Source organism: Somniosus microcephalus, chromosome 4 (genome assembly GCF_052327205.1).
Source record: "Somniosus microcephalus isolate GS21.2 chromosome 4, FLI_Smic_1.0, whole genome shotgun sequence".
Lineage (NCBI taxonomy): Eukaryota > Metazoa > Chordata > Chondrichthyes > Squaliformes > Somniosidae > Somniosus > Somniosus microcephalus.
The window spans coordinates 169,070,501-169,083,710 of record NC_140990.1 but is presented as its reverse complement, the minus strand read 5'-3'; the positions used below and the strand labels follow the sequence as shown (position 1 = coordinate 169,083,710).

The 13,210-nt window shown below is 46.5% G+C and overlaps 1 protein-coding gene across 2 annotated transcripts in view; it reads left to right on the top strand.

The window, feature by feature from the left end:
- The window catches only part of col6a2 (collagen, type VI, alpha 2), a 135,156-nt gene extending 123,185 nt beyond the window's left edge, over nucleotides 1–11,971 (top strand). Inside the window, exon 29 of one of the 2 annotated variants that reach the window (XM_085985443.1) lies at nucleotides 8,785–11,971. In XM_085985443.1, coding sequence (XP_085841569.1) covers nucleotides 8,785–9,392 — 608 coding nt within the window. In that variant the 3' untranslated portion in view covers nucleotides 9,393–11,971. Of the gene's footprint in view, nucleotides 1–2,142; nucleotides 3,687–8,784 lie in introns of those variants that run through there. The other variant, XM_085985444.1, reaches the window with a different exon arrangement.
- The last annotated feature ends 1,239 nt before the right edge of the window (nucleotides 11,972–13,210 follow it).

Below are 13,210 nucleotides of genomic sequence, written 5' to 3'. Positions count from 1 at the left end.
CAAGTCTTTCTTTTTCTTCCCTTCTCTCCTTTCTCCTTCTCTTTCTCTCTCTTCCTCTCCCGTCTCTCTTTCTCTCCTGTCACTCTTTCTCTTCTCTTTCTCTTTCTCTCCCTTCTCTCTTTCTCTCCCTTTTCTCTTTCTCTCCCTTCTCTCTTTCTCTCCCTTCTCTCTCTTTCTCTCCCTTCTCTCTTTCTCGTTCTCTCCCTTCTCTCTCTTTCTCTCCCTTCTCTCTTTCTCTTTCTCTCCCTTCTTTCTCTTTCTCTCCTGTCTCTTTCTCTTTCTCCCCCTTCTCTCTTTCTCCGCCACTTTCTTCTCTCTTTCTCTTTCTCTCCCTTCTCTCTTTCTCTTTCTTTCTCTTTCTCTCCCTTTCGCTCCCTTTTCTCTTTCTCTCTTTCTCTCTCCCTTCCTTCTCTCTCGCTCTCTCCCTTCTCTTTCTCCCCTTCTCTCTCTCTCCCCCTCTCTCTTTCTCTCTCTCTCTTTATCTCCCTTCTGTCTCTCTCTCTCTCTCTCCCCCTCTCTCTCTCTCTCTTTCTCTCTCCCTTCTCTTTGTCTTTTTCTCTCTCTCTATTTCTCTCTTTCTCTCCCTTTTCTCTTTCTCTCTCTTCTCTTTCTTTCCCTTCTCTCTCTCTCTTTCTCTTTCTCTCTTTCTCTCCCTTCTCTCTCACTCTCTTTCTCTCCCTTCCCCCTCTCTCTCTCGCTCTCTCCTCTCTTTCTCTCCCTTCTTTCTCTCCTGTCTTTCTCCCCCTTCTCTCTTTCTCTTTCCCTCCCTTCTCCCTTTCTCTTTCTTTCTCTTTCTCTCTTTCTCTCTCTCTCCCTTCCTTCTCTCTCTCTCCCCCCCTCTCTCTCTCTCTTTCTTTCTCTATCTCCCTTCTGTCTCTCTTTCTATTTCTCTCCCTTCTCTCTCTCTTTCTCTCTTTCTCTCCCTTCTCTTTCTCTCTTTCTGTCTTTTTCTTTCTCTCTTTCTCCTCTATTTCTCTCTTCCTCTCTCTCTCTCTTTCTCTCCCTTCTCTCTCTTTCTCTCCCTTCTCTCTCTTTCTCTCCCTTCTCTCTCTTTCTCTCCCTTCTCTCTCTCTTTCTCCCTTCTCTCTTTCTCCCTTCTCTTTCTCCCTTCCTTCTCTCCCTTCACTCTCTCTCCCTTCCCTCTCTCTCCCTTCCCTCTCTCTCCCTTCTCTCTTTCTCTTTCTCTTTCTCTCTTTCTCTCTCTCTCCCTTCTCTTTCTCTCTTTCTGTCTTTCTCTTTCTCTCTCTCTTTCTCTCTTCCTCTCTCTGTCTCTCTCTCTCTCCCTTCTCTTTCTCTCCCTTCTCTCTCTTTCTCCCTTCTCTCTTTCTCCCTTCTCTTTCTCCCTTCCCTCTCTCCCTTCCCTCTCTCTCCCTTCTCTCTTTCTCTTTCTCTCCCTTCTCTCTCTCTCTTTCTCTCTCTCTCTCGCTCTCTCTCTCTCCCCTTTCTCTTTCTCTTTCTTTCTTTCTCTTTCTGTCTTTCTCTTTCGCTCTCTCTTTCTCTCTTCCTCTCCCATCTCTCTCTTTCTCTTTCTCTCCTCTTTCTCTCTTTCTGTCTCTCCCTTCCCCCCTTCTCTCTCTCTCTCTCCTCTCTCTCCCTTCTCTTTCTCTCCCTTCTCTTTCTCTTTCTCTCCATTCTCTCTCTTTCTCTCCCTTCTCGCTTTCTCTTTCTCTCCCTTCTCTCTCTTTTTCACTCTCTTTCCCTCCTTCTCTCTTTCTCTCCTCTTTCTCTTTCTCTTTCTCTCCTCTCTCTCTTTCTCTCCCTTCTCTCCCCTTCTCTCCTCTCTCTTTCTTTTCCTTCTCTCTTTCTCTCCTCTCTTTCTCTTTCTTTTCCTTCTCTCTTTCTCTCCTCTCTCTTTCTCTTCCTTCTCTTTCCTTCCCTTCTCTCTTTCTCTCCTCTGTTTCTCTTTCTTTTCCTTCTCTCTCTCTCCCTTCTTGTCCTTTCTATAATGGAGCCACCTCTGCTATTCTGTGCTGCTATTTATAAAAGCCACAATGCTCTTGCTGTACAGATGCTGTTTTATCCGCAAACTGTGACCAGAAGCATTTTGAGGGTAGCTGGGCGAGTTAACTAGTTACTGAGTGAATGGTACAGTCTGTCAGCCAGTGCCAGCGAGCTTAAACTCTTCTTTTTAATCGTTTTCAGATACCTTAAACAGTAACGATGTACCATACCCAGTTATCCCGTTCTGCCCTGACATTGAGACCTGCACTGATAAGTGGTTTCCCACAATCCAGGAATTTAAATCAGCCATGCAAACTGCTCAGCACCCAGACATCTACACCAAGCTGGTAGCGACTATGGCCTACACCGCAGGGATGGCCAAATTCGCCAGCGGAGAGGAACGAAAAAATTGGACAGATTTATTCATAGATTCTTTTAAAATGGTTTACAGTGATATAACGGGGAATGTTGACAAAGCGATGGGACTGTGCTAGGAGAACTGGCTGTGTGATTCTTCCGTGGCAGTTAATGCTTCACGGAACACACTGATTCCTACCGGCCCAGTGCTATTGAAGGGCAATGAAAAGCCAGCTTGTCTCCCAGTTTCTCATTCTGAGCCTTGCATCGTGTCACTAGGAGCTGTTTGCAGCTGGCCAATGCGGTAGGCTAGAGGGTATAAAAGGGTCGGAAAAGGCCATTCGGGTGTAATCAAGCCCAGGTTTGTACAGCTGCTTTTAGACTGTCGCTTGCTTAGGTCGGAAGCCAGGACACGTTCCCGGGGCTGTTTGCACCCCTGACTCTGGCTCGCTTATCCCAACAATGGAATCATGATGACACATAACAAAAAAAACTGGATAAATTAATCTGCTGCTGGGATAGGGGAATGGGATTTAGCAGTGTAAAGGCCACAGGAACTGTTTCATGGATCTCCTGGAATCCAGATCAAACAACGGTCCATTTAACTGAAATCCGAGAGTTGGGGTGGTGGGGGAACTGAAATCTATGCTTGCCTAGACTTGCTGTGAAGCAAAGCCTGGTCCTAAAAGCAGAAATTGGTGGAAGTGCAGATAAGGACGATCAGCATCTGAAGAGCCTGAGTGGGGACCCTCCAAATGGACATTAGGGTTGCCAACTCTGGTTGGGCCTATTTCTGGAGGATCCATCACATGACCTCCCGCATCCACCTGCCCCGCCCTCAGGCTCCTGCCATTGGTCGCCCGACACGTCCATCCTCGCAGCGAGTGGAAAGCAAGCAGGCTCTTAATTACCCGATTGGATGATGCTTGACTCTCAGTCAAACAGCCTTTTTTTTTATCCCGTCTCCAATATTTTTATAACTAATATCCAGAGAGAATTTTTTTTTTAAATGACAGACAAATTTTTTTAAGACCCCCAATGATTTTCCTCCCGGGTCGCTCAGGTCCTGGAGATTAGTCTTTCATTTCTGGACACTCCAGGGCAATCCTGGAGGCTTGGCAACCCTAATGGAGGATGAAGGGGACCTCCCCCCCCAGGAATGTTCACCTGCCTTGCCTCGTCCCCGGATGCCGATGGTTCGTGTTGTGTTCCCAGCACTTTCTGATTTAGTTTCAGATTTCCTGATTTTCCCCGCCCCCCACTCTCTCCTCCCACACAAGCTGCTGTTAAGTGGAGGAGCCTGCACCTGCTGCTGGTGACGCACACTTCTGCCTTTCTAATGCGGTTTTCAACATGTACATGTATCATTTAATAAACGTTTCATTCTATTCTCGGTTGCTGGCTGATGTTTTAATAGAAAAGAAGAAATATTTTTTTTTGTATAGCGCCTTTCATGACCGCAGGACACCCCAAAGCGCTGTACAGCCAATGAAGTACTGTTTAAAGTGTAGGCACTGTTGTAATGCAGGAAGCACGGCAGCCAATTTACGCACAGCAAACTCCCACAAACGGTAATGTGATAAATGACCAGATAATCTTTTTTTAGTGATGTTGATTGAGGGTTAAATATTGGCCAGGATACCAGGGAGAACTCTCCTGCTCTTCTTTGAAATAATGCCATGGGCTCTTTTCCGTCCACCTGAGAGAGCAGACGGAGCCTCGGTTTAACGTCTTATCCAAAAGACGGCACCTTCGACAGTGCAGCGCTCCCTCAGCACTGCACTGGAGTATCAGCCTGGATTTTGTGCTCAAGTTTCTGGAGTAGGAGTTGAACCCACAACCTTCTGACTCGGAGACAAGAGTGCTGCCCACTGAGCCACGGCTTCAGAGTTGGAGGGTTTAGGTTTGGTTTTGGTTTTGGGGCGGGCCGCTTGGTAGACCACCCATTTGAAAACCTGGGTAACAAGTTTTTGAACATAGCCCTTCACAGACACTAGTGAGCCCATGTGCACCTGCACAGTTAGGAAACACTTTCATTCAAAGACCTCGGTGGTCGAGACCCCCAACCCCCAAAAGTTGGTGCGGTGACATCACGTGTGCAAACCCCGCCCTTGTTCTGCACTGGATGTGGCTGATCTAATGGGCCCTTGTGAATATTACAAAAACTATTTGTTACTCTGCACAGTACAACACTGTAAACGTAAAACAAAATGTGCTGGAAATACATGGGGCGGGTCAGTTAGCACCTGTAATGGGGAATGAGTGGTTAACGTTTGGGGTACAGTGTTTTGCCAGGATTAATCGGAACTGTTCTGACAAAGGGTACAAACCCAAAATGTTAACCTGTCTTCCCTCTTGCACCTTAGACCTGCCCTGTATTTCCAGCATTTTCGAGGTGTTTTTTTGTTTCACGTTGTACTGGACTCTAGTTGCACCTTTGTCTGTTGTACACTGTGGGGGTGGGGGCCCAGGCTTTTTCTATAGGTGGAGGGAAAGGCCCGTATATAAAGCTTAAATCCAATTTCCCATTAATGTGCAGATATCTGAAGTTACTGATATTAACCAATCTTGGTGTTCTGATCTAGGATCGATCCATCAGTGCGACTACAGTGCTAAGAAGAACCCTTTCCCAAACCTCCAAGCCCACAGAATTCTAACTGGACAAACCAGTGGACAAGAGAGAGAAGCGCAAATAGGAATGAGTTGTTTGAGCTTCATGGGCCTGAACACTCTGTCACTGGGGGTGGGGGGCTGTGTGGCACTCCACTGTGTGGTATGCTAAACATGGTAAACATGGATGCCCCAGATTCACCAGCCATACGAATCAAGTGGGGTAACTTTCCACCAATGGCATCCCTGCCCTGCCCGCTTCACCCGACAGCGGGAGGGAGCTGAAACCTGCGCCTCCGACAACAGCCCTCCATTTTATCATCTCTTCAATGGGCCTAATAAAGGGCTGGTGGCACACTGCAAGCAGAAAGGGGGAGGGTGGTGGTCGGTCAAAGATCTCCATTTCAGCAACGCTATGACAGAACTACTAACCAATAACACATAACTCGAGCCTCAGAAGGATGCCTCTGAAATGGGTCAAGTTGTATTAAATAGAAAATCAGAAAAATTAGTGAGTGGGCATGATTCTCTGACGTCAAATGGGGAGATGATCCTGTCCGGGATTGCTTCCAATGCTGTTGGATCTGTTTATTGGATTCAACTGGGACTTTCTTGGTTTTGTCCATTCAATTTCTCTTTTTTTTAAATGAGGGCAACAAGCAAGAAATTACCAGGAGCAAAGAAAGCTCCTCTTTGGTTATTAGATCAACTGAAATTGAAACGGAGCCCAACTGTGAACGTCCTGTAGTCGGAGCAAAGTGGCCGTTGTTGAAAGGTCGCTGAGCGGTTTGAAGATAAATTCAGAGCCGAATGCCAAATAGGGCGATTCCATGATCTCTTGTTATCCGAGATTAAATCTGCTGTCACTGGGCATAAGTGGATTATGTCAACTGAGGTACAGATGCCTAGAGAGGACATGTGTCTCTTCTAGATCCTGGGAACCGTGGCCTAGTGTGTACAAGTTACTAAGTAGAAATGTCTTCTCCCCTGAGTGTACGGCATGTAACGTAATCCACTTGAAGTCAATGCCCATTTTACAGATGTTCCCAAGACTGCATGTTTGGCCCATGTTGGCATCCATACCTGCCATCCCATTGCTTCATTGTGGATCCCAGAGTCATAATACAGTATAATCTGTAGGCTTTTCCTTACCTGATCAGCACCAGGATTTTAAAGGAAGTAGGTGAGGAAATTGCAGATGCTTTAGCCATAATCATCCAAAGCGCTTTCGATTCAGGAATTGTCCCTTTAGTTTGGAAAATTGCAAATGTAACTCCATTATTTAAGAAAGGTGAGAGAGATAGAAATCAGGAAACTGTAGACCTGTTAGTCTAACATCTGTTGTGGGTAAGTTTTTGGAATCTATATAATTAAGGACAAAATGACAGAGAAATTTGAGCTGATCAGAGAGAGCCGACATGGATTTATAAAGGGTAGGTCATGTCTAGCAAAACTAATTGAATTTTTTGAGGAAGTAACTAAAGTAGTAGGCAGGGGAACGTCGATGGATGTAGTTTATATGGACTTCTAGAAGACGGTCAATAAGGTTCTACATAAGAGCCTGTTAGGTAAAATTAAAGCTCATGGAATTGAAGGCAAATTATTGACCTGGTTAGGAGATTGGTTCGCGATAGAAGACCGAGAGTAGGGATAATGGGTATGTACTCAAATTGGAAGTTACTGACTAGTGGTGTCCCACAGGATCTGTGCTGTGGCATCAACTATTCACTATATTTATTAATGACTTTGATAACATAATAGAGAGCCATATATCCAAGTTTGCCGATGATGCAAAGATTGGTGGCATATTAAGTAGTGTAGACGGGAGCATAAAATTACATAGAGACACTGATAAATGAAGTGAGTGGGCAAAACTGTGGCAGATGGATTTAAACGGAGGTAAGTGTGAGGCCATCCATTTTGGACCAAAAAAGAATAGATCCGAGTATTATTTAAGTGGAGAAAAGCTAGGCACAGTGGAGGTCCAAAGAGATTCAGGAGTCCATGTAAACAGATCACTAAAATGTAGCAGTCCGGTGCAAAATAAATCAAAAAGGCGAATGGAATGTTAGCCTTTATAACTAGAGGGCTAGAATATAAAGGGGAGGAAGTGTTGCTACAGCTAAACAAAGCCCTGGTTAGACCACACCTGGAGTTCTGGGCACCACACCTTAGAAAGGATATATTGGCCTTGGAAGGAGTGCGGTGCAGATCCACCAGAATGTTACCGGGCTCCAAGGGTTACATCATGAGGAGAGATTACATAAACTAGGTTTGTATTCCCTGGAATATAGAAGGTTAAGTGGTGATTTGATTGAGTTTTATAGGATTTTGAAAGGATTTGCTAGGATAGAGAGAAACTATTTCCTCTGGTGGAGGAGTCTAGGACAAGGGGGAATAACCTTAAAAGTTGAGCTAGGCTGTTCAGGAATTATGTCAGGAAGCACTTCTTCACACAAAGGGTGGTAGAAATCTGGAAAACTCTCCCCCATAAAAACTGTTATGAGGCTGGGGGTCAATTGAAAATTTCAAAACTGAGATAGATAGATTTTTGTCCGCCCGGGAAACAAGGCCGGACCACGGCAAGCTGACAGAAGGAGCAGAATTCCTTTTGGCACGTACAGAAACTTTGGGATCAGTGGCTCACACGTTGGCCCAGTAATTCCTGTCACAACGCGTGAGTACGGACGGGGTACTCACGCGTGTGCCAGGAGGAATTGCCGGTTTTCAGCATGCACAGCGCATGCGCTGAAAACCGGCATTTCCTGTCCTCTGACCCAAGGGGTTAAGAGGCTGAACGCATGCGCGGTATTGGGCAGCGCATGCGACTTGGATTTCCTGTATTTTTACAGATTTGCGCATGTGTAAAGGGCTCCGGTTTTTACGCATTGAAAAACCACACGTAAGTACTTAGTTTTACAGGTAAGTGGTCTTTTAGTACAATTTAGAATTTTTTTTCCACAGGTTTATTATTTTTAAAGAATCTACAGTAAGGTAAGTTTAGTTTTAGACCCTATTTTTAAAAAATTTATTTTTTTCAAAAATTTGATTAATTGTTTAAAATAGTTTTTTAAAGTTATTCATAGTTAATTTAATTATTGGGATGCTTTTTAAAATTTTATTTAAAGTTTAAGTAGTGTTTTGGGGTGCCGTACTTTTCATGAGTTTGACAGTCTTTACTATCAAACTTATGAATGAAGTTTCCCCTCCCCTGATTGGCTGAACAGTGCTCACCTGATCCCAGCCGGCACATCGCACTAACTACGCCGCTGGGTCAGGTTAGCACAGCACGCCGAGATCAGAACCGGGCCACTTACAGGAAATCCACTGCAGGCCAGGTTTCAGATGTCGGCGCGCCGGGTAAGTGCACATCGGGGGCTTGCACGCGCGGCAAGCCCCCGACAGGAATTACTGGGCCGTTATATCTTTGTTGGATTTGATCGTGTAGATATGGAGATAGCGTAGATATGGAGAAACTATTTCCTCTGGTGAGGGAATTAAGAACAAGGAAACATCTTCTTAAAGTTAGAGCCAGGCCACCAAATCAGATTATCTGGTCATTATCTCATTGCTGTTTGTGGGAGCTTGCAGTGCGCAAATTGGCTGCTGCGTTCCTTACATTACAACAGTGACTATACTTCAAAAGTACCTCATTGGCTGTAAAGCGCTTTGGGACGTCCTGAGGCCATGAAAGGCGCTATAGAAATGCAATTTATTTCTTTCTTATCTACTAGGGCCTTTGAGAGCTCATTTCGAATTTTTTTGTTGTTTTTACTTAAGGTAGTTGCTCCATTTTCTGTCACTGTTTCTCCCCGAGGGGGAGGAGGCCAGACAGATAGACCGTGTCGAATAAAACTTACTTTTTCTCTTTTCCAGAACTTGCCGTGGCACCGTGCACGCGGCGCCCGGTGGACCTGGTCTTCATGGTCGATGGCTCGGAGCGGATGGGTGAGACCAACTTCCGGCACATGCGGGAGTTCGTCCAGAAGGTGGCGACCACACTGCCGCTGGCCGAGAGCAACAGCGACGCCACAGGGGCCCGCATTGCCCTCCTGCAGTACGGCAGCGAGGACGAGCAGCAGCTAGTCTTCGGCTTCAGCCGTAACCGGACCGACATCCTGGACTCGCTGGCCAGCATGCAGTACCTGGACTCGGCCTCCAATGTGGGCTCCGCCATCATCTACGGCATCCACAACCTGGTCCAGAGGCCGGGCTCCACACCCCAGGCTACCCGACGGGGGGCCGAGCTCTCCTTCGTCTTCATCACCGACGGCACCAGCGGCAACAAGAGCCTCGGCGAGGCGGTGGACACCATGCGCAAGCATGACGTCGTGCCCACGGTGATCGCCGTTGGGCCGGACATAGACATGGACATCCTGCTGCAAATCGGGTTAGGGGAGAGGGCGGCCATCTATCGAGCCAATGAATACTCCCACATCCTGCAGCCCAGCTTCTTCGACAGATTGTACAGGTGGATCTGTTAAGGACTTCCAATCCGGCTCCCTTCTCTCCTCCGGAAGGTTCACATAAAGTCGACCCCCGAATACCTTTTTTTTTAGTTTTATGTTATTCAGGAAAAGGTAAAACAAGGTGCTTTTTAAAAAATATATCTAATTATTTTTTATCTTTTTTTTCTGTCTTTGTACATTTCTAGCTTGCTAGGCTTCGAGAGAAAACTTGCTGGGGGTTGCCAACTCTGGTTGGACGTGTCCCTGGAGGTTTCGTTACATGACCTCCCACCTCCAACCCACCCCATTGCTCGCCTAACATGCCCAGCCTCGCGGGGCACCACCTTGCCCGTGCCATTTGGGAATAGTGAACAGGCAGCTCAAGACCCAATTGGACGATACTTGATTGTCACTCAAACATCCTTTTAATTTTTTTTCCCCATCTTCCAATAATAACAAAGTGTTCAGAGATTCAAAGCTAGAAGTTTTTTCCCCCAGGTGGCTTGCATAAGTGTCCTGGAGATTAAATCTAGCGTTCCTGGAGACGCCAGGACAATCCTGGGGGGTTTGGCAACCCTACAGCTTGCTAGGCAACCAACCATTTTCTTTCCCTTGTGCTTAGGCCAGCGCTGCCTCGGCCATTTTGTTTTTCGTAATGTTTTGTAAGCTCCATCGTTTCAAAGTGTGCACTGATCATTTTTTTTGCACGCCACGAAGCTCGGACTTCCCTGGAAGATCCGAGAAGAGTCGCTTGAGGCCGAGTGCTGGGATGGAGGCTGGCTCCTCGGATTAAAGCTTCCTGCTTCGCCCTCCACCCCTTCCCCCACCGCCAAGCGGGAATGCGGTAAAGGACTAAAACTATAGGTAGGTACCAGCATCTCGCTGCTGCCCCTCCTCCTTCCCCTCAACCCCCTTACAGAACACACATGGACCATGCGACATCAAACCTCAGTGCCTTATGCCCACCCCACCCCCCCACACCCCCAAGAAAGGACTTTGGCTCTGTTACTAGGTAACACTGCCCACGTGCACGCTATAGAGGCCTCAGTGTCTTATCAACACGTGTTAAGCGGGCAGTCGCTTATATTGAGCAAGAAGTGATGACCATTAACCAGATGCATTAACGTCAATGTCACAGTTGCCGGTAGTAGCGTCTTAGAGCTCCGTTTATTTCGGGCAGAGACATCTGTGCTTACTGACCAGTTCCCACCTTGTTAAGGCGCACTGAATGCAAGAGCTAAAATAAGTAATTAGCCCCTCGTTAAGGTGCAATTCCCCCCAATTCCCTTTTATGTACGTAAGCCCTCTTCACCCCCCTCTGTGGGTTACAGTTTGTACTGAGCACGGACTGCAGTTTAAATAAAGCTAGTTGCATAGCATGCAGTCTTGTTTAGTTTATTTGTGATCTACAACATTCTTGTTATATAGTAGAGTACTGTAACAGCGCTACTAGGTTATACCGGCCATCGCGTATAGCGGGCAAATCATGTTTGCACAAAGGTTCCCCGCTATAAGCGGTGGGGACTGTATGGGTCAAACGAGTAAAAAATGGAAAGCGACCCCTAAACTTTTCAGTTGGTCGACTCAAGTCCCCGTGTTGACCATTTCTATGGGCGGCATAAGTCGAGGTATTTTTGGGGGGTGGAGGATGCTGCGACATCTTCTCCTCTTGCCAGCAGGTGGTGCTGTTGCAAAGTGTGTGACGACAGGCGAATCTCACCCGCTTTATCCAGACCGTCAATGAACTTTTAAGTTCTGTTAAAGATTCAAACAAATGTTTTTTTTTAAAAACAGCTTGTGAATGTTTGAAATCTCAAGTAAAAGTAGGAAAGTCACAGCAGGTCAGCCAGAGTTTGAAAGGGGTTAAAGTTCCAGCTGTGATTCCGCCCCACCCCCAACCGCTTCAGGGCGTCCGTTTCACTGAAAAATTGTAGCTAAATCATTTGCCCTTTCAGACACTGGCAGATCTGCCCCAGGCCTGTTAGTGTTTTATTTTTACTTTTAGCACACACCGAGTTTAGTATCGGTGTTCAGCGACTTTGCAGTGACTTTGCCCGTACTTGCCGAGTGTAAATCGGGGTGTGACAGCCCACACTGGCTCTGAAGTAAAGCACAACGAGCCACTGTCTCCATGCCAGCCTCACTTGGTTGTCCGGTCAGGCACTAATCCATGTGCGGGCCGCGTTGCCGTGCCATCAGCTTGGAGCGACCACAGCTTTCCAGCCAACGTTTACAGTCATTGGCTGCAGGTTCACACACTTCCCGCCGCCTGCCCGCCCACCCTCTGTAACGTGAGTCGACAGCGCCAGTATCCAAGGTCAGCGGGCCAGTTCCCTGCCCTGGTGCTGGACTCCATGAGGTTCCTGTCGGCACGCTGAGGCTCATCCGGTCTTCCGAGAGCAAACACAGTCACGGTTCGGCACCAAGTTCGAGTGAGTTGTGCCTATTCTGTATTGGAAAGCCGCAAGGATTTGTAATAGATATTTCTAGTGAGTGTTCTTGCGATGAAATAGTCCATGTCAGTTGTCCCAAAAATGTATTTTCATGCGGTCTGCTGCATCCAAATTTGAATCGTTCTGTACTGAATACAAAACCAATAAATGGATTTCCCAAAACCTTTGCAGATCTACTTTGCATAATTTATGCAGTTGCCTCCTGAATATTTGTGGGTGGATTATTGTCTCGGAGTGTTTCTGTCCATTGTACGGGAGGCCTTGTCACAAGCTGTTCAATGCTTGGGGGCGGCGGCGGTGGGGTGTGGGGGGGTGGTGGTATTTATGTTTAATTGTTCAGTAAACTCCCCCACTGCCTGAGTGAGTGCACTGCGCTGTGCCCCACTCACTTAACAATTGCACGTTCGAGCTCCCCACCTGCCTGCTGCAGCTGTCATTCTGCTCAACCACTTCCTGTGTCCCTGACGACCATGTGTGCGGGAAGTGTGTCCAGCCCCTTGGGGAGCAGTGATCATAATATGATAGAATTCTTCATTAAGATAGAGAGTGAAGTAGTTGACTCAGAGACCAGGGTCCTGAATTTAAATAAAGGAAACTACGATGGTATGAGGCGCGAGTTGGCCAGGATGGATTGGGGAACGTTACTTAAAGGGTTGATGGTGGATAGGCAATGGCAAACATTTAAAGATCACATGGATGAATTACAGAATTTGTTCATCCCTGTTTGGCATTAAAATAAATCAAAAAAGGTGACTCAACCGTGGCTAACAAGGGAAATTAGGGGTAGTATAAGATCCAAGGAGAGGACATATAAATTGGCCAGCAAAAGCAGCAAACCTTAGGATTGGGAGCAGTTTAGGATTCAGCAAAGGAGGACAAAGGGATTAATTAAGAGGGGGAAAATAGAAAATGAGAGTAAGCTTGCAGGGAACATAAAAACTGACTATAAAAGCTTCTATAGATATGTGAAGAGAAAAAGATTGGTGAAGTCAAGCGTAGGTCCCTTGCAGTCAGAATCAGGGGAATTTATAAAGGGGAACAAAGAAATGGCAGACCAATTAAGTATATACTTTGGTTCTGTCTTCACAAAGGAGGACACAAATAACCTTCCAGAGATGTCGGGGAAAATAGGGTCTAATGAGAGAGGAATTGCATGAAATCAGTATTTGTAGGGAAATGGTGTTAGGGAAATTGATGGGATTGAAGGTGGATAAATCCCCAGGGCCTGACAATCTACATCCTAGGGTACTTAAGGAAGTGGCCCTAGAAATAGTAGATGCATTGCTGGTCATCTTCCAAAATTCTATAGACTCTGGAATACTTCCCATGGATTGGAGGGTAGCTAATGTAACCCCACTATTTAAAAAAGGTGGTAGAGAGAATATGGGGAATTATAGACCG